This window comes from Musca autumnalis, unplaced genomic scaffold (assembly GCF_047663935.1).
Source record: "Musca autumnalis isolate F117 unplaced genomic scaffold, ASM4766393v1 scaffold_2, whole genome shotgun sequence".
NCBI classification, from domain to species: Eukaryota; Metazoa; Arthropoda; class Insecta; order Diptera; family Muscidae; genus Musca; species Musca autumnalis.
This window is the reverse complement of record NW_027411755.1, coordinates 230,896,529-230,918,694: the sequence shown is the minus strand read 5'-3', so window position 1 is coordinate 230,918,694 and position 22,166 is coordinate 230,896,529. Positions and strand designations below refer to the sequence as shown.

Below are 22,166 nucleotides of genomic sequence, written 5' to 3'. Positions count from 1 at the left end.
AATTTGGAGACTTTGATGATTTATCTTGCTTTTACAATAATGTGCATACTTTAGGGGTGCTGAGCTTATTGAAGTGGTGTTATCACCAAAGATGATACTGGGATAATTGTTATAATAAAACTGTTCGGTAATACAGTTCCTACCTTGCTATTTTGGGTTATGTCCAGGGTTGGTTAGTTCAACTAAACTCCACAAGGTACCAACTGCCGTCCAGTTCTCGGATTCGGCCAGCCTAGCCAAGAAAACAAAATTATTTATTTTAAATGAAATAAATAATTTTTTTAACACTCTCTTTTTTGTAATACCTTTTGTATGTCGCTGGCTGCGTATAAATTATGTAAATCCTGCTTAATTTCTTCCTGGACAGACTTTTCACCGCTTCAAATCCTATTTATAATAAATATTTAGCACTTCTTTACGGGTAATTTCATTTTTTTGAACTTAATTACCTCTGGTAATTTAAATTAATTAATACTTTTTTTGCATAAAAATCACTCTTATCTTGCACAATTAATTCTCTTTGAGATTATTTGACATAATGTTCCAGAGTTCTCTACTCAGCACCAACTAACCAACTAAACTTTCCTGCAAATTTACTCTAATTTATAGCCTTTGGAGCGAACAATGGCAGCTTTCCATGAACGGACATTTTGCAGAAGAGTTGTTTTCTATCTTCTTTTATTTGCTAAATAATTGTCCCTTTCTAAATATGGCCGGTACCCCTGGTTCAAAATTCCCCACATTTAAGAGCGACACTTCTCTCCGGTACCCTTTTAAAGAGAATCAGGCCACTGTGCCGATAATAGTGTATTTCATACCAGTTTTCACGTTGGCAATGCGAACATCTACTTTCTGTCAAAATTAACGAATGTGAATATGTAAACAAACGAGACAAAGAAAAAAATATTCAGTTTTAGGCGGCGGTAAGTAAAGTTCCTCTAGAAACAATTGTATTTCAATTATTTTAATGTTTTTTCTTTTATTTTCAGATAGCACAACCCAAGTGTGATGAAAGCATGAGCCACCTTCAGCCTGAGAATGGAAATAATCAATAGCGAAGATATTTCCAAACACCACAGGATTTGTTGGTGGCTGTTGCCTTTATTCACATGTGCTTTAATAACAATGGGTTTTGCCAAAAACCTCATAGGTGCACGCAAACAAAAAAAAACGCACCCCAGTGTCTGGCCACAAAAAAAAATTAAGATTTTCCGGCCAGCCACATAACCCAGTAACAACCCCCTACTAATGTTTGGCATGGCTAACCGCTGGTTACCCCCAAACAGTGCCACTAATAAAACTAATCCAACAAAAAAAAAAACAAAATTTACTAACCCGGGCATGGCTAACCACTGGTTACCCACAAACAGTGCCCAATTAACCTCTAACTAACCCCATTAACCTGGGCATGGCTAACCATTGGTTACCCACAAACAGTGCCCAATTAACATATCCTGCGATTATTTAGCTCTCCCTAGTTCCCCCAACTTTACCCGCAACTGGGAACTAGGGATATTACGTGGTATTGGACACCGCCACGAAGGCCGAATGGTGTCGCCCTAGGGACCTCCCACGCCGATTTTTTTTTTTTTTTGGATGTTGTTGTGGTCTTTGCCTTTGCGAGGACCCGCAACATATCCCTGTATCATAGCGTGATGAGTTTCTACATAAGATTACGTAAAGTCTTAATTACAAAGTTATTCGATGGTTTTTAAGGTGTTTTTTCAGAACTTTTCACAATTTTTTGAAGTAACTCTAAGCAGATATTTAACTGAAAACAAGGTATAGGGGCACACGATATAACCGAAATGACATAACCGCTGGTTCCTCACTATTTTATCGTAGTATTATTGCATATACATATATCATTTTATATTATATATAAAATTATTTCATATATTATAAAAACTAAAAGTGGTTTGTGTGGGACCTTTTTCAATATTTTTGTGAAATAAAAGATATTTTAGTCGTGCAACAGGAAATTATTGATTAAGCATTTTTTTTTTGTTTTTCATTTCATAGTATTTTTTTTTTCAAAAAAAAATCATAGTGGTTTGTAAACGTGCAATAAAATAAAATAGCGTAACTTCCTGCGATTTTTTAGGATTTGTATGACTTTTAAGATGTATTGAAATGTAATCTCTTGACGCGTGATAACTTGTTGTCATTAGTTGATTGTCGTAGATGAAACAAAGACGGAATATTCGGAAACAGGCAATAAGCAAGCACGCTTCGGAAGATGTAATACAATAGGTCTATTCCAATTATAAAAATGGTAAACCGGTCCGAGAAATCGGTCACATTTCTTAAGCTGAGCCCGGTCACAACATCTAATACCGCGCCGAGGGAGAAGGAAAATTGGCTCTTATAGTTGAAAATTATCTTGGAGGAATTGTGACACATTAAAAAGTCAGATGAATGCTACATAACAAGTATTCATCACGCTAAAATAAAAAAAAAAATTGTTTCACCCGTGACAATGCTCTTTCCGAACATTGCCGTGACCAGGATTCGAACCTGGGTTACTACGGCCACAACGTAGGGTCCTAACCACTAGACGATCACGGCTACGTGAAACCTTGAACGAACGTGGTTAAAACAGCGTTAAGTAGTTAGACTACCATTCCCATCCATAAAACATATCTATTATAATTTAAATTGTGATATATAAACAGTATTTATTTTTATTTCTTTGTCTTAATCGCATAAATGTTTTTTTTTTATAACACACACTTTCTCTTAATTCCAATACTAAAATCCATGCATAAGTACAAACATGAAAAATAAAAACAAAATCCAAGAAAACTAATTCTACAGGAAACACTCTGTGTGTTATGGCTTTTGTCTTGACTACACGAAAAAATATCCTTACAATTATGTGTTTATTTGTCTACAAAAAGGATATTTAACAAGAGAGTGGTGGGAAAACTATGTTCCCATTAATAGGTATTTTATTATTTTCCCATCCAAGTGGGACAATAACATTTCTCTTAAAATTTACCCATTTTTATTAACACATACAGTTCTTTACATTTTCCTGTTTTCATTAAACATCCTTTAATAATCTCCCACTATTAATGCAGCACCGGATAAAAGCACTGTATCAATGCTTTCTGTTGTTGCCACCTCAAATTCACATAACAATTTATCACGTTTAGCATTGGTGTAGACAGGCAAGAGGGTGGTGTTGCCGTTTGTGTTTCCTCTTGAAACAGTACGTATGTCCTGCATCTTCTTGTCATTATCTTTTTCTTTAAAAGTTATAAGGAATTCAGGCGATTGTTCATTTTCTGTCGTTGTCTCGTTGTTGTTGGTAATTATTAATTTTCCATAGCTGAAAGTAGCGCCATTAACCTATGGTGAAATGTAAAAAAGAAGAAGAACAAAATTGTATTAGTTCAGACATACACCTATACATTTGTCAAGAGTAATTTGTAATAGACTAAAGTATACATTTAACAAATTTTGTTGGGCGTTGTTACACTAAAAATGTTATAATACATAGCGTTTACACAAGGAAAAGAAATATGTAAATTAAATGCACCAAATTTTTCTCAATGGTTGTATTACCGAACCATCAAAATAGTACTATCGAGAACTACTTTTCCAATTTTGTGCAAAAAAAGTGTTCCCGTACTTCAAAACCTTCATTATTTCAGTAATTACGAACTTTTTGGGTAAGATAACGATCAAAATGTAGCAGTTGTTAAGTCCCGGGCCACACTACGGTAATTTCACTGAAATTTTGATACGAAATTATGCGTCTCTAGATCGAGTTCCATAGTAGAGTAAAATCATAAAAATACTGTAGTGGGGAATTCGAGCTAAGAACGCCTAATTTCATGAATTTTTTTAATGAAATTCACACTAGTGTGGACCGGGACTAAGTACTACCGATATCAAGGGTGCTGTCAACTTATTAAAACTTTTCATTCTTAATTTTGCGTACTAAGTTTATCGACTTTTGTCGGAAACTCAAAAAATGAGTAAAGCTGAAAACAGATACAACGTTTGAGTAAAGTTTTGTGTCAAACGTTGTATGTGCTTTCAGCTTTACAGAATTCCACTACTGAACTATAAAGTTTTTAAAATGTAAACCACTTTTACACATTTTTCACTAGAAAACCGTTCCGTACTCCAAAAAGTTGTAAAGTTTTACATTTTAAGAAAAAATATTATTTATTTATTTTTCGATTCACTTTGACAGTTTTGTTGAGATGTGTGTTTTACTTAGTCCCGGTCCACACTAGCGTGAATTTCATTAAAAAAATTCATGAAATTAGGTGTTCTTAAATCGAATTCCTCACTACAGCAATTTTATGATTTTACTCTACTATGGAGGTCGATCTAGAGACGCATAATTTCATGCAATATTTTCATTGAAATCACTCTAGTGTGGACCGGGACTTATGGGTACTTTACACGATATGTTATTTTACATATGTGTTGTCATTTTGCATATTCCATTTGTATATAAAAAGTGACAACCCATATGTAAAAAACATATCGTGTAAAGTGCCCATTACTATTTGTAGGTAAGTCAAGCTCATGGTACAATAATACAGGTAGCATTATCATGCCAGCTGATGGTAACATAAAGTGTCAACTGCATTGAATTGATGTCAAATTTTGACACCTTATGTTACCAACAATTGCCGATGCGGCTACCTGTGTATTTGTACCATGGTCAAGCTTAATCTCATATTTGTTTTCAAATTTAAAAAACAACAAATTTAAAGTGGGATGTAGTTAAAATTGATTACTTTAGGGGATGGCAGAGAAGACTGGTTCCGTCTGGGCCTGCGTACATAAGCTGCCTTGCCTGCTTACCTTGCTTACTTCTGATAAAATAATAAAAAAGAAAAGGGCAACCCAGTTCGAAATTTGCTCGACCTCCTTTATTCTTTTATTTTTATTATGTCAAAAATGAAGAAGGAAAGCAAGGCAACCAGGCAAAGCAGCTTATGTACGCAGGCCTATAGTGGCCTATAGTTCTTTGAATTGAAGCAAAGAACCCTTGCCCAATTTTATGACGACTCGAGCTCAAGAATAAGTGTGACAGATGAATTCGTTTAAATGCGAATTCAACCGAAACACCTAAAAACTCTCGTACCCTCATATGTAAACCAAATTAACTACTCCCACTGTCATGTGTCTCCACATTGCAGAGAATGCACATAACTATTTTGATAGTTGTCGAAAAATAACAACAACCAATCGTCCACGGTGCTTTGTGTGTCTATTTTTAGATTCACTTTGGCAGTTTTGTTGAGATGCGTTTTTTACTTACTATTTGTAGGTAAGTCAAGCTTACAGACTGTTTCTGTATGTCGAAATAGGAATGTGTGAGAATGAAACACGCCCAAACTCTTGTGTTTTTCAAATTTGTTTTTTGTTTTCAAGCAAAAGCAAAGGTAAAATTATTTCGAAAACTTAAGTTTGGGCGTGTTTCATTCGCACACATTCTTCTTTCGACATACAGAAACAGGCTGTTAATCTCATATTTGTTGTATTCAAATTTAAAAAACAACGTGTTTATTAGTTTTTATTTATATTAATTATATGATATTTTTTTATAAATTAATTATTCTTTATTATTTATTTATAAATTTATCTTATATTTAATAAAAGATAAATTGCAAGAATAGCGTTAACAACTTAGGCCATCAGCCTATTATTATTTATTGTTTATTCAACAGAAATCGTTTCGTACTTCAAAAGTTGTAAAATGTTCTATTTAAAAAAAAAAAAATATTATTAATTTATTTTTTATTTATATTTATTATATGATATTTTTATTAATTATTCATTATTTACTAGCAAACCCCGGTCCGCGTTGCTGACCCGTCGTAATGAGTTTTAATGACAAGTTTTTATAGATTCTATGCTTGATAATTCAAAAGTAGGAATTTTCTATCTCAAGGCCTACGTCATTAACTGCCTCGCCTGGTTGCCTTGCTTGCTTCTGATAAAAGAATAAAAAAGAAAAGGGCAACCCAGTTCGAAATTTGCTCGGCCTCCTTTATTCTTTTATTTTTAATATGTCAAAAATGAAGCAGGAAAGCAAGGCAAATAGGCAAAGCAGCTTATGTACGCAGACCTTCACTTCTTCAGTCCATTGTCAAACCCAGGAGGATTTTAAATTACACAAAATTTATATGAAAATCGTTTACGACTTTTACGACATTTACCACTTTATGAAGTACGGGAACAGGCCATAAGTCGAATTCTCACGATTAATGAGACTTATATGTTTTACTTTTTCATGGCGGATTGAACCTCACCATTTAAGGAAATTTGTAAATATATCGTTTATTAAAACAATAGGCCCCCGAAATTCGCCTACAAATATATAGCATTTTGAACCATATTCCTGAACAATTTCTGAAAATTTAATGAAATTAGGTTCAGTAGTTTTGGAAAAATAATGTATTGAAAAGAGTGGGCGTTGTCATCAGTTTTCAGGATATAATATATTTAAAAAAGTGGGCGTGGTCGGGTATTTTGACTCCAAATATGTATCTAGGGTACACCCCATAATATATATACATAAATATATTATATAATCAGAAGTTTGGCTTATACATATAGCGTTTAAAAGAAAGGCGTGGGTAAGATACTCCACTTCCTCCGAAATTCATAAACAGTGGCAGAAAATGATAAAAGTGGTAAACTGCTATCATATAAATTGTATGCTATTAAAAGTAAGGGAACACTTTACAGATTAAAAATGGTAACCTCAGGCACGTAAAGGAACAGAGCAATACATAACAACGGCAAACATTGAGCTTTTGCTTCAAATTTGATGGAAATCGGTTCAGTAGTATTGAAGATCTAATACTATGTTTACATTTACGAAATCCACTCGATTTCAACTGTCAATTCCATTGCTCAAACGTCAAATTAAATCTAATCGATTTCAGATGAGTTTTCATTTGACGTATACACAAAGGAATTGACAGAAGAAATGTGGATTTCGTAAATGTAAACATAGTCTAACATTTAAAAAAACAGACGTGGTCGGTGTTTAGGCCACAAAGAAGTACCCATGGTAAAATCATTACAAGGTAGGGCATAGCAAACAGCTGATTACAATTTTTTTCTATTGGTTTGCTTATTCTTTCAAATCAGTATACACAAATTGTGTATGTATGTGTATGATTTTGAAAAATATGACCAAATATTTTATACATATTAAAATTCAGTCGAAATGAAAATTGTTATTACAACATTTATTATTTGCATTTATTACAACATTGTGATGAAACAAACTTTTGAACATATACAGAATTCTGACTCTGTAAAGAAAACTTAGCCTCCCATTCATTTTTCGCGTTTTTAGTTAATGATCCAAAATTTCAAATAAACAGTACAACCTGTTGCATATTCAGTTATGGTAATTTTGACAGAATAAGCAAATACACCCAGACCTTGTTATTCACAATTTGTTCGAACCTGACCTACCTTTCAAATTATTCATGGAAGTACCTAGATTGTATATTAAATCGTAAATGTTTAAACCGATACATGCGTAATTATTGCAAATATAGCGTTTTTTAAAAGTATCGCATAGGGGAGGTACCCCGCCCCCTCTGGAATTCAATAATATATGTAGCCTGTTTTCGGGGGCCATTCCTGTACATTCCCTGACAATTTTCGGAAAAATCGGTTCAGTAGTTTTTGCAGAAAAATTTTAAATTGAATATTTAAATGAAGGTTGAAAAAGTGGGCGCGATAAAATTTTTTTCCATAAAAACCTAAGTTGGGTTATGACTAGGGATACGCAAGTCGATTCTCGAGTAATCGATTCCTCGATTCTTTGATTTGAAGAATCGAAAAATCGGAATCGGTTTTGGCTTCATAGAGAATCGAAAGATCGATTCTCTATTATGATTCTTCGATTCTTGCAGTGGGAATCGATTGATCAATTCTGTTTTGACTTGTTGATTTACCACGAAAATTAAATATACAGATTACATTGGTAAGAGCAAGACAACAATATTATATTATTTGTTGTACTGATGACCAAAGTTAATCTAACGGTACGGCAGTGTTAAACGCGAAGCATTGTACACTCAAACGTTCACATTTTCAACTAAGGAGTCATCTCGATCGAACGATTCTTTTATCCAAGTTAGTTCTAAGTAAGAATCAAAGGATCGAAAGATCGATTTTTGATTCCTACGTAAGAATCGTAAAATCGATTTTTGAGTTCTAAGTAAGAATCAAAAGATCGAAGGATCGATTCTTGAGTTCTAAGTAGGAATCAAAAGATCGAAAGATCGATTTTTGTTTGGTAATACGTATCCCTAGTTATGACGGCATTTGATTTGTATTCATAAAGATAAGGCTTTTTTAAATATGACAAAGGGAATTACCCCGCCCCACAATGGTGCCTCAGTGGACAAAAATCGAAAAATGTGTTGTCGACTTTTTTATAATTTTATGGTTTTACTTTATAGAGAACACTTCAAATAGGACAACCGTGAAAGAATTTTGTCGATATATGGTGTTACTATAAAGTTATAGCTCCTCAAACATAGAACTTTTTTCGTATTTAGCTTATATTGAAATTTATACAAAAAAGGGCCACATGTTCATGGAACTGTATTTAAACAAGTTATCAGAAATATTAAAACTTTTGAATTGGGAATTAAAGAGTGTCCAATATCCTTCCTTTTTGTGAACAAAAAAGTTTACATAAAATGTTTATACATAAAGTACTGTAATGTTGATTGAAGCAATAGCGTGTTATACATTACTCTAGAATTTCGCTTCTTTCATGGAGTGTATCTAAAAATTGCAGCCAATTGCAGCTTCGGGCATTTGGTACATGAAACACACATCCCTTTCGAATAACATTATGCAAAAATTACATCCGACAAAATCCGATTCTTTGAGACACAACCACATTTGCATAAACAGTGTGAACGAAAAATGCAAGTTTCCTGATTTTGCCTCATTTTACCAATTCACTTTATTTGACTGCCTCCTGTTATTTTTGTTAATTCGTTGTCGAAAACACTTAAAAAAGCTCGAATCTGAAATAATGTTGCCAATAGTTAATGCCACTATTTTGATAGGAGTGGAATATTATTGTTATACGTTTGATAAATTCAAACTACAAACGTTCAAATTTTAGACATAGAGTATATTAAAATTTTTGAGTTGGGAAATAAAGAGTGGCCATTGGCCTTAAAAAAATTTACATTGTTATGATAATGGATCTATGTTCATTTAGTCGGCATGTGTTTTCGGACATTTTACGTCAAATAAATCGAGATAGACTATAGTTTTTAATTTTATTTCAAATTTAGACGAACTATGTGGCAACTCCAGGAAGTTTGTTAAAGAGGGAATATTAAAAACAAAAGTACCATTATATACAGGAAATTCATCCAAATCTGAAAAAAAATTTGTTTAAATCGGTCAAAACCGATAAAACTGATCAACGACCTAAGAAAACATCGCATATTAAATTTGAAGGATATTCAATTTAAATGGAATTTTAGCAAAATCGGGAAAAGATATATATGGGAGCTATATCCAAATCTCAACCGATTTTTATCAAAATCGGTATAACTGATTAGGAGCCTAAGTTAATATCAAATATTTAATTTGGAGGGGAAAGATATATATGGGGCTATATCCAAATCCGAACCGATATGGACCAAAGTTGGTATTTTTCATTTCTAGGGCCTCATAAGTACTTGTAGATAAAATCATCATCCTAGGTCAACTCCTTCTATTTTTGTCCACGTTTACATGGAAGCGGCACCACTGTGCGCACCTTCGAAATTCAAGAAAATATGCATCCTATTTCCAACGGAGGCCATCCCTTTACATTTCCTGAAAATTTCAGGAAAATCGGTTGTTTTTAGATGTAACAATTTTTAAAAAGTGGGCGTGGTCAAGTCTTTGGTTCCTTCAAAGGGATACGCAAGTCGATTCTCGAGTAATCGATTCCTCGATTCTTTGATTTGAAGAATCGAAAAATCGGAATCGGTTTTGGCTTCATAGAGAATCGAAAGATCGATTCTCTATTATGATTCTTCGATTCTTGCAGTGGGAATCGATTGATCAATTCTGTTTTGACTTGTTGATTTACCACGAAAATTAAATATACAGATTACATTGGTAAGAGCAAGACAACAATATTATATTATTTGTTGTACTGACGACCAAAGTTAATCTAACGGTACGGCAGTGTTAAACGCGAAGCATTGTACACTAAAACGTTCACATTTTCAACTAAGGAGTCATCTCGATCGAACGATTCTTTTATCCAAGTTAGTTCTAAGTAAGAATCAAAGGATCGAAAGATCGATTTTTGATTCCTACGTAAGAATCGTAAAATCGATTTTTGAGTTCTAAGTAAGAATCAAAAGATCGAAGGATCGATTCTTGAGTTCTAAGTAGGAATCAAAAGATCGAAAGATCGATTTTTGTTTGGTAATACGTATCCCTAGTTATGACGGCATTTGATTTGTATTCATAAAGATAAGGCTTTTTTAAATATGACAAAGGGAATTACCCCGCCCCACAATGGTGCCTCAGTGGACAAAAATCGAAAAATGTGTTGTCGACTTTTTTATAATTTTATGGTTTTACTTTATAGAGAACACTTCAAATAGGACAACCGTGAAAGAATTTTGTCGATATATGGTGTTACTATAAAGTTATAGCTCCTCAAACATAGAACTTTTTTCGTATTTAGCTTATATTGAAATTTATACAAAAAAGGGCCACATGTTCATGGAACTGTATTTAAACAAGTTATCAGAAATATTAAAACTTTTGAATTGGGAATTAAAGAGTGTCCAATATCCTTCCTTTTTGTGAACAAAAAAGTTTACATAAAATGTTTATACATAAAGTACTGTAATGTTGATTGAAGCAATAGCGTGTTATACATTACTCTAGAATTTCGCTTCTTTCATGGAGTGTATCTAAAAATTGCAGCCAATTGCAGCTTCGGGCATTTGGTACATGAAACACACATCCCTTTCGAATAACATTATGCAAAAATTACATCCGACAAAATCCGATTCTTTGAGACACAACCACATTTGCATAAACAGTGTGAACGAAAAATGCAAGTTTCCTGATTTTGCCTCATTTTACCAATTCACTTTATTTGACTGCCTCCTGTTATTTTTGTTAATTCGTTGTCGAAAACACTTAAAAAAGCTCGAATCTGAAATAATGTTGCCAATAGTTAATGCCACTATTTTGATAGGAGTGGAATATTATTGTTATACGTTTGATAAATTCAAACTACAAACGTTCAAATTTTAGACATAGAGTATATTAAAATTTTTGAGTTGGGAAATAAAGAGTGGCCATTGGCCTTAAAAAAATTTACATTGTTATGATAATGGATCTATGTTCATTTAGTCGGCATGTGTTTTCGGACATTTTACGTCAAATAAATCGAGATAGACTATAGTTTTTAATTTTATTTCAAATTTAGACGAACTATGTGGCAACTCCAGGAAGTTTGTTAAAGAGGGAATATTAAAAACAAAAGTACCATTATATACAGGAAATTCATCCAAATCTGAAAAAAAATTTGTTTAAATCGGTCAAAACCGATAAAACTGATCAACGACCTAAGAAAACATCGCATATTAAATTTGAAGGATATTCAATTTAAATGGAATTTTAGCAAAATCGGGAAAAGATATATATGGGAGCTATATCCAAATCTCAACCGATTTTTATCAAAATCGGTATAACTGATTAGGAGCCTAAGTTAATATCAAATATTTAATTTGGAGGGGAAAGATATATATGGGGCTATATCCAAATCCGAACCGATATGGACCAAAGTTGGTATTTTTCATTTCTAGGGCCTCATAAGTACTTGTAGATAAAATCATCATCCTAGGTCAACTCCTTCTATTTTTGTCCACGTTTACATGGAAGCGGCACCACTGTGCGCACCTTCGAAATTCAAGAAAATATGCATCCTATTTCCAACGGAGGCCATCCCTTTACATTTCCTGAAAATTTCAGGAAAATCGGTTGTTTTTAGATGTAACAATTTTTAAAAAGTGGGCGTGGTCAAGTCTTTGGTTCCTTCAAAGGGATACGCAAGTCGATTCTCGAGTAATCGATTCCTCGATTCTTTGATTTGAAGAATCGAAAAATCGGAATCGGTTTTGGCTTCATAGAGAATCGAAAGATCGATTCTCTATTATGATTCTTCGATTCTTGCAGTGGGAATCGATTGATCAATTCTGTTTTGACTTGTTGATTTACCACGAAAATTAAATATACAGATTACATTGGTAAGAGCAAGACAACAATATTATATTATTTGTTGTACTGACGACCAAAGTTAATCTAACGGTACGGCAGTGTTAAACGCGAAGCATTGTACACTAAAACGTTCACATTTTCAACTAAGGAGTCATCTCGATCGAACGATTCTTTTATCCAAGTTAGTTCTAAGTAAGAATCAAAGGATCGAAAGATCGATTTTTGATTCCTACGTAAGAATCGTAAAATCGATTTTTGAGTTCTAAGTAAGAATCAAAAGATCGATTCTTGAGTTCTAAGTAGGAATCAAAAGATCGAAAGATCGATTTTTGTTTGGTAATACGTATCCCTAGTTATGACGGCATTTGATTTGTATTCATAAAGATAAGGCTTTTTTAAATATGACAAAGGGAATTACCCCGCCCCACAATGGTGCCTCAGTGGACAAAAATCGAAAAATGTGTTGTCGACTTTTTTATAATTTTATGGTTTTACTTTATAGAGAACACTTCAAATAGGACAACCGTGAAAGAATTTTGTCGATATATGGTGTTACTATAAAGTTATAGCTCCTCAAACATAGAACTTTTTTCGTATTTAGCTTATATTGAAATTTATACAAAAAAGGGCCACATGTTCATGGAACTGTATTTAAACAAGTTATCAGAAATATTAAAACTTTTGAATTGGGAATTAAAGAGTGTCCAATATCCTTCCTTTTTGTGAACAAAAAAGTTTACATAAAATGTTTATACATAAAGTACTGTAATGTTGATTGAAGCAATAGCGTGTTATACATTACTCTAGAATTTCGCTTCTTTCATGGAGTGTATCTAAAAATTGCAGCCAATTGCAGCTTCGGGCATTTGGTACATGAAACACACATCCCTTTCGAATAACATTATGCAAAAATTACATCCGACAAAATCCGATTCTTTGAGACACAACCACATTTGCATAAACAGTGTGAACGAAAAATGCAAGTTTCCTGATTTTGCCTCATTTTACCAATTCACTTTATTTGACTGCCTCCTGTTATTTTTGTTAATTCGTTGTCGAAAACACTTAAAAAAGCTCGAATCTGAAATAATGTTGCCAATAGTTAATGCCACTATTTTGATAGGAGTGGAATATTATTGTTATACGTTTGATAAATTCAAACTACAAACGTTCAAATTTTAGACATAGATGGTCTGTTCCTTTACTTCTGAAAATGGTAAAACCGGCAAAAGTAGTAAAAGTTGAAAACTGCTCCCATATGAATTGTATTGTGTCTGAAGTAAAGGAACGCTTTTCGAGTAAAAAGTTGTAAAACTTGAAGATTCTTGAACGTAAAGGAACAGGGCTAGAGTATATTACAATTTTTGAGTTGGGAAATAAAGAGTGGCCATTGGCCTTAAAAAAATTTACATTGTTATGATAATGGATCTATGTTCATTTAGTCGGCATGTGTTTTCGGACATTTTACGTCAAATAAATCGAGATAGACTATAGTTTTTAATTTTATTTCAAATTTAGACGAACTATGTGGCAACTCCAGGAATTTTGTTAAAGAGGGAATATTAAAAACAAAAGTACCATTATATACAGGAAATTCATCCAAATCTGAAAAAAAATTTGTTTAAATCGGTCAAAACCGATAAAACTGATCAACGACCTAAGAAAACATCGCATATTAAATTTGAAGGATATTCAATTTAAATGGAATTTTAGCAAAATCGGGAAAAGATATATATGGGAGCTATATCCAAATCTCAACCGATTTTTATCAAAATCGGTATAACTGATTAGGAGCCTAAGTTAATATCAAATATTTAATTTGGAGGGGAAAGATATATATGGGGCTATATCCAAATCCGAACCGATATGGACCAAAGTTGGTATTTTTCATTTCTAGGGCCTCATAAGTACTTGTAGATAAAATCATCATCCTAGGTCAACTCCTTCTATTTTTGTCCACGTTTACATGGAAGCGGCACCACTGTGCGCACCTTCGAAATTCAAGAAAATATGCATCCTATTTCCAACGGAGGCCATCCCTTTACATTTCCTGAAAATTTCAGGAAAATCGGTTGTTTTTAGATGTAACAATTTTTAAAAAGTGGGCGTGGTCAAGTCTTTGGTTCCTTCAAAAGTGGGTAAGGTCGGATACACAACAACAATTGTCTTGCAAATTAATTTCCAAACCGATACTTTCATAATTATTTTAAATATAACATTTTTAAAGAAAGAGGGTATGGGAGAAGTACCCCGCCAGCTTCGAAATTCAACTAGACGGCCTGTTCCTTTACTTTAGAAAGTGGTAAAACCGGCAAAAGTAGGAAAAGTTGTAAACTGCTCTCATATGAATTGTATGGTGTCTGAAGTAAAGGAACGCTTTTCGAGTAAAAAGTGGAAAAACTTGAAGATTCTTGAACGTAAAGGAACAGGGCTAGAGTTGTATAATTCATGAACCAACTAGTTCAATTGAAAGATTCATTGAAAAGAGCGTATGAACTAGATCAGTCGATATAGTTCATTACAGTTCAATAGCTCACTGAGCGCCGACCGAAAGATCCACAAAGAACGATCAACGAACGAACGATTCACAATCTAGTTCAGCATGTCATTCACATAAAGTGACGCCGTCCTCTGTGCTAAGCATGGCACAATCATACAGGTAGCCGCATCAGCTCAGCTGATGTACTGCGAGCTGTCAAAAAAGTTGTTGTAATTGAAAACACAAAATTAAAAAACAAAAATTTAAACGAAAAATTGTGAATTTTTGTTGGATTTTTGTAACAATGCGTTTATTAATATCTGCCTGACAAAATTTTGTTGAAAAAATTGTGTGAATCGTTTTATTTTTGAAAAACATTTTTGACATTTCACAGTACTGAACTGGTTTTTGTTGTAGTTGTTGGCTGATGCATCTACCTGTTAATTGTGCCATGGTGCTAAGTGACGCCTTCGTAATGTAATAAGTTTTGTTTATGTTTTGGATCAATGTGAAGTGTCATCCCCCATTGTAATAAAAATAAATTTTAAGAGCATTTTAAACACATCGTATCCCAATATATCGAATCCATTACCTATTCAATGTGCCTTGTTTTGGATAGAAAAAAGGAAAAAAATAAAAAGAAACATACATACAGTGATAATTTCTACAAACACACAACGTAAGATTTTTTTGCCAGCCACTTAATAGCTCATTTAGACTAGCCATAAATCCTCGACTGGATTTAATAAATCCAGTATAAATCTCATTGCATTTAGATATACATTTTGGAGGATTTAAATGGCAGTCAGCTGATTTTTGTTCATAGCACAATTACCAAGGTAGATGCATCAGCCCATCTGATCGAATTTGAAACGTAAAAAAAAATTTTTTGTAAATTGAATTCGTCTCAAAAAACATACGTCAAATTAAAAATTTATTGTTTAATACTGAAAATGGTCACACATTATGCTACTAATGCTTAGTAAAGAGCAAATAAAGAATTATTTTATCACAGTTTGCCCATCTAAAATAAATAAACGAATTATTTTATCGTTTAGCCATCGTAAATATTAGTCTTGGTTGATTAAAATCAACTTTGTACATCAAAACAAATTAAATTTTTCCGCCTTGTTTACAAATGTTTATATTTTAAATTATTTTTAGCGTAGCAATTCACCGATGCATCTACCTTGTTTCTTGTGCCAGCTTGCAACTTTTTGTATTTTCTTGCAACATGTTGCAAAAAACAGAGTTGTATACGAGGATTTATGCCAGATTTAAAACAAATCCACTCAATACGAGGATTTATTTTTGTATGGGAAATCTGGTAGATTTTTGCTGGATTTAGCAAATAAAACCTGATAATGTGCTAAATCCGGCTAATGATGTCATATCTAAATGGCATATAAATGAAATTGTAATAACATTTTTTTCGAAGGATGTTTTTTTCTAAACTTAATCTTTCTTTATGAATGGAATAAAAATATCTAAATGTAATATTTTTGTAGTTTAGTTGTACTATTCTAATGTTAGTTCCTATTTGATGTATGTATGTATGTGTTTTCATCAAGAGAACGATTAAGAGCTCGTGAATGATTCTGATCCGAATGATTGAACTGAATAGTGAACTATGAACTAGATTACTGAATTAGTTCAGTTAAAAGAGCTGAGCTATTGAACTAGATCTTTCAAATGAACTAGATTGTACAACTCTAAATTCAACTAAATTTGTTGACAGGGGGCTACAATTGTACATTCCCTGACAATTTTAGAAAAATCGGTTCAGTAGTTTTTGTAGAAAAGATAAAAATGAAAATTGAAAAACGTGGCCGTAAACGTTGGTGTGGTATAGAAACCTAAGTCAAGTTATGACGCACATTTCACAAAAAGAATTATCCAACTCGGTCCAGCCGTTCTGAACTGACGCCATTACCTACGAAAGACATTTGATTTTTATTTATAAAGATTATTCATTATTTATTGTTTATTATTTATTTTTTATTATTTATTATATATTATCTATTATTTATTCTAAATGAATGTCGAACAAAACAAATTAAAATAAAAAAAATATTATTTTTTTATGTATTATTTAGGCATAAGATATAATACCCATATGATTTTTGACAAAAAAATAATTTTGAAAAAATACGATCGCGTTAGCCCTGTTTACCATCTGTACAAAGGAGAAAGTCTTAAATCCCGGCCGAAGGCCGGATATTTTCGACAAAAATTTAATTTTTGGAAACTTTCTGTTGAAAAAGTTTCAAATCCAGCCACTATATTCAACTAGTTCCCCACATCTTATGGGTACTTACACGGTATGTTTTTTACATATGAGTTGTCACTTCTCCCATACAAAATGTATATGCAAAGTGTCAACTCATATGTAAAAAACATATCGTGTAAAGTACCTATTAGTATTTTTTCATTGTTTTTCCTATTGACTTCGTTTTAAGTTATGCATGAAAATATCTGGTGTAAACATTTCATTAGAAAAATACAACCCTGTTGCATTTACCCACCTTCATGCCATCTCTTACAATTAGACAAACACATCTAATCTATTACGTTATCTGTCAAATCTGTACCGTGATGTCAATCAAAAACAAAAAAATTAATACAAAACGCAGACAATACACAGAGAAAGGAGAATTTTTATAGAATATTTTCAATTAAACAGTATTATTTAAATAATTTGTTATTGGTGGAGGAAAACAGCAACAATAGCAGAGTGGCATTTTATGGCGAAAATGGGGAAGGTAAGCTAAATAACACTGTGAATGGCCGAATGAAATGGAACAATGACAATAAAATGCCGAGACTGAAATGTGTGCGAGCAAAAAAATGCATCATACAACGACCAAACAAATTACGAATAATTCCTTAAACGAATAGTAATTTTTACTTGGACCAATTGAAGATAATTATATAAAGAAACGCAAATATATTATAAGATTGTTTCTTCTTTGTGAAAGCTGTCCCTTTTTGCACTTACCTTCAATGGTTTCACCTTCAATTGCACCTGTAAATCACTGGCGCCGTCATTACGCTGACTGTATGCCGCAGCGTTCGTTTGTATTGCATTCGATATCATTTGAAGATTTTTACATGATTTTTGTTGTTTATGCGAATTGATTAGTTTTAAAGATGAAATTAGGGTTTGACAATTGAAAACTGTGTTCAAATCAATTTCATCAATGAAATCCAAATGTTGTGTGGTACGATAGCGAGCCTCTGTTGCCATTGCACGATGCATAAAGGCTTTGATGTAATCCAATGCTGTAGAGGGTCCCGGCCATATACGTTGCCATTCAAGGGGTACCTGTGGATATGACGATGTAAAGAATTTATAATTGTATGTTTTTAAATATAAAGTTTTTTTCTTCTTGGTACCCACTTGATTTAGTGCCAGCAGATGCAATGCTTTACCAGCATCATTGTTACGACTTTGTTGTCTTTCTTTTGTTGCACTGTAGGCTTGACTAAGAGTTGTGTGTATTTTCCGATATCCTTGACCACCTGTTTTCAATTCACTATAGAGAAACACAATCCAGGGATTGGATGATTTCTGATCTTCTGTGAGTTCTTGGGCTGTTGCATCTATTGAACAGTTCTGAAAAAGTTGTATACAAGTTTGGATTAGAAAGATTTTATTATGATCCAACCATTAAGTAAATATAGTTCCAATATTAGAGAGATTCTTAAAAAATTTTGAACAAATCCTGTTTAAAAACCTCGCGAATTTCTTTTTCATTTCTACCGTTAGTAGATCTTAAATTGAATTTAACATTTAAGATCAGAGCTGCCTATTCCCTTCTTGTTCTGCTTTATTCTGTGAAACTACCAAGCCCCAAGCTTCCATGGGCTGTAGCCACAAAGCGGGCTTGGTATCCACGTTTGGTGTTTTATGCAACCGTATTGAGCCTTTTTTCTTGGTCTACAGTAATACATACAATATATTCGTCGTAGTCATTTAGCTTTCAGCTTGTGTTGGACATACATATGCATTTAGAGAAGTATTGTATTCATGATTAGAGTAGTTTTATTTAGACTTATGTTCAGAACATTCGTTAATTTTAGAAATATTAGAGAGATTTTTAAAAATATTTGAACAAATCCAATTTAAAAACCTCGCGAATTTCTTTTTCTTTTCTGCCATTAGTAGATCTTACGGCCGAGAGTCTTAAGTTAAATTTAACATTTAAGATCGCAGCTGCATATTCCCTTCTTGTTCTGCTTTATTCTGTGAAACTACCAAGCCCCAAGCTTCCATGGGCTGCAGCCACAAAGCGGACTTGGTATCCACGTTTGGTGTTTTATGTAACCGTGTTAAGCCTTTTTTCTTGGTTTATAGTAATACATACAATATATTCGTCGTAGCCATTTAGCTCTCAGCTTGTGTTAGACATACATATGTATTTAGAGAAGTATTGTATTCAAGATTAGTGTAGTTTTATTTAGACTTATGTTCAGAACATTCGTTAATTTCAACTCTTTTTCTCGTTCTCTTTTCAGAAAGCAATGGTATATTAAAATTTTATATTTATTTGAAAACGATATGGACTTGGCTAATAATGTTTGCGTAAAAACTCTTGAAACTTGTAGTATGTGAAGTGAAAACATTGGTAACCAAATTGATCATACCTGAAAAGGATTTTGCAAAAGAAAGATATATGATTTAGCAAATGACCAACACTTATTTGGAATGTACATGTCAGGCATGCTGTAGAGTTTAGCAGAATGGGTGACACTAAAAATAGATGGGAAACAATATCCAAATTGGGCCTTCTTCCAAACTGAAGGTTATGTGTTCGACCACTGACAAGGAGATTATATAATATAAGCAATTAAAGCTCTCAGTAATGGTGAGACAATTCTAAATATTTCAGCCATTTTAAACAACTCTTTAGTAATGTATAGCTTTTTCCGTAACCTGGTCGGACTCGATGATGCGAAGGAGGTCTCATTTTATTCAGGAAAAATAGTTTTGAGCAGGAGCACCTCCCACACAAAAGTTTAACATATTGCTGTTTAGTCCTTGTGGTCCTGATTGCAACGATCTAATTTTGTCGTGGGCAAGTTAATTAAGTATCCTATTTTTGCTTAAGTGCAGCTTCTTGGGCGAGGTTTCTGGACCAAGATTTTTCCTGCGCATTACCCTTGGCTTCCGGTGCAATCCCTGACCAGAACATCATAATTTTCGGCGGTGACAAATCCCCTCAGTGTAATGTAGGCGACATTTGCTGAGTATTTCAGCCATGAAACACTTCTCTACAATTGGTGTCGTAAGACACGCCGTTCGGACTCGGCGATAAAAAAGTAGGTCTCATATCATTGAGCCAGTATGAATCGGCGTGCACTCATTGATATGAGAGAAGTTTCCCTTGTCCCTTAGAGGATGTTGTGGGAACATATGTAAACATATGTAAAGTATCAACATTATTTGATAGAGAGAAGACCCACTTGTTCCCTCTAAGGAGGTCGCAGAAAATATTTGTGTTTACTAGTTGAAAATCAGTTAAAGTATTTTTAAATAATATAAGTGCACATACATAAAATAAAATCGTTTCCATATTACCTTTATCTACAGATAAAAACTTACCTGAGCCAATTTCCTCCACAATGCCAATATGGGTTTTATCTGTTTCTCCAATTGTTGATAATTCTGCGCATCAGGATCATCGCTTCCCTCCAGTCTACCGCCACCATAGTATGACATACGTAATTCCTTTAATATTTCCATAGCATAATCAATTTCCCGACTAGCATTTGATTTTTGCGAAAGTTTAAACAGCTCCGGTGAATCTTGGGCAGGTAATTTAGTCAACACATTTATATAGTCTGACCATTGTGATGATGTGGGTATAACAACTTGACCATCTAAGGGTGACCAGCGTGAGCTTAACGAATCATTTGTGAAAAATGTTTGTAAATAATTTTGTAAAACTTTTAAATCACGCAAATTATTGATGCGACCACCAAAGGCAACATTTTCATTGAGTTTTTGCATGATGGACCAATCAACACGTCCTCCCAACGTAATGGGATCTAACCATTTGATAATCTGTAATGCAGCCTTTAAATCTGCTTCACCAAATTCATATTTCTGAGACCAACCTTGCGGTATAAAGCGGCGACGTTCTTGTAATACAGAGAGTAGTAAAAATAATACCACACGCATTTTCATCAATTTGGGTTCTTTTAGAATGTTACGATCCTGTTCCATTATGGCATAATTTTGTAACATTTTCTTACATTTTTGCCGGATGCCCAGAGGGTATTCATACAGAACCTTAATGAATTTATACATTACAGCTTCACTAAAGCCTTGGGTAGATTCACATATTAACCATAAACGAAAGTCTGCGGTCTTTTTCATTTCACCATATTCTCTTTCCAGCTCGATTAACCATTCCGGTACCAAATGGACATTTTTAACACAAACCCATTTACCCAATTCAGCCATTTGACGTATAATTTCCATGGTTTTTCTTTCCATACCTTTACCAATCGATAGCTCTTCATATTTATCTTTGCCCTTGAGGCGTACAGCAACACTTAGTATCTCTGATGCTGGATCATTTTCAGTTTGTGTAATCATAAGTATGGGTTTGGCCGCAGAACTTTCTTCTACCAATTGTTCAATTGTGGGTTGTTGTATTGAGTCTATGGACAGACCGAGAATTTCCTCTGAAGTTAGTCTCATGTAATGTGTGACTAGATCCGGGCGTATGATTAGGTTTAGTAGAAGTTTTTCAAAGTTGGATATCGTTGAAACTGGAATGATAAATCAAAGGTTTTGCATAGATTTTTGATAATTTGAAAGGTGTTTGATTAATCGAAGTTCAAGAATAGTTTTGGAATTTAATCCCAATTATAAAGGCATCAACTTTTCGTAGTCAAATTCATACTTCTTAAGATAATTACATAAAAGCTCTAAAAAATATACCGAATGATTAGCACAATAGCTTATAAATTGAGAATCCAATTTGGCCGAATATTTGCAATCGTAATATTTCGCCCAAACTGATATCAACTTTTAAAAAAGTCTCTGGGTTCTTTCCTTCGTAAAAGGTCAACATTTTTGCTTAAGTGCAGTTTAAGGGCCGTTCGAGGATTGCTTTGAATCGTTTATCGGAGAACTCCATCAAGTACCTCCCACACAAAAGCTTAACATTATACTGTTTAGTCCTTGTGGTCCTGATTGCAACGATCTAATTTTGTAGTGGGCAAGTTAATGCTTCCGAGATAATGAACTAGAAGCTCTAATAAACCCTCACGGTACCAAAATGGCGGATGAGCACGATAACTTAGGAATTGAGTATCCCATTTGTGCTTAAGTGCAGCTTAAGGACTATTCAAGGTATTTAATGAATGATCAGCAGCCCTGACCTTCGCCGATTCTCTCGTCGGGTCAGCT

General features: G+C 33.5%; 2 protein-coding genes and 1 non-coding gene across 4 annotated transcripts in view; 1 reads left to right on the top strand and 2 right to left on the bottom strand.

Moving 5' to 3' along the window:
- Nucleotides 1-2,496: 2,496 nt before the first annotated feature.
- Nucleotides 2,497-2,568, bottom strand: TRNAH-GUG (transfer RNA histidin (anticodon GUG)). Its single transcript has one exon. It is a non-coding gene; the product is annotated as a tRNA-His (tRNA).
- Nucleotides 2,569-2,652: 84 nt separating this feature from the next.
- btv (dynein cytoplasmic heavy chain beethoven) overlaps nt 2,653-22,166 on the bottom strand; it is a 125,712-nt gene continuing 106,198 nt past the window's right edge. Inside the window, exons 27-30 of the mRNA XM_073971013.1 lie at nt 20,349-21,523; nt 18,144-18,359; nt 17,742-18,068; nt 2,653-3,354 (exon numbers count right to left, since the gene is read on the bottom strand). Coding sequence (XP_073827114.1) covers nt 3,058-3,354; nt 17,742-18,068; nt 18,144-18,359; nt 20,349-21,523 — 2,015 coding nt within the window. The 3' untranslated portion in view covers nt 2,653-3,057. The remainder of the gene's footprint in view (nt 3,355-17,741; nt 18,069-18,143; nt 18,360-20,348; nt 21,524-22,166) is intronic.
- LOC141395343 (uncharacterized) overlaps nt 17,292-22,166 on the top strand; it is a 41,925-nt gene continuing 37,050 nt past the window's right edge. Inside the window, exon 1 of one of the 2 annotated variants that reach the window (XM_073971014.1) lies at nt 17,292-17,505. In XM_073971014.1, the coding sequence (XP_073827115.1) occupies nt 17,488-17,505 (18 nt within the window). In that variant the 5' untranslated portion in view covers nt 17,292-17,487. Of the gene's footprint in view, nt 17,506-19,261; nt 19,612-22,166 lie in introns of those variants that run through there. The other variant, XM_073971015.1, reaches the window with a different exon arrangement.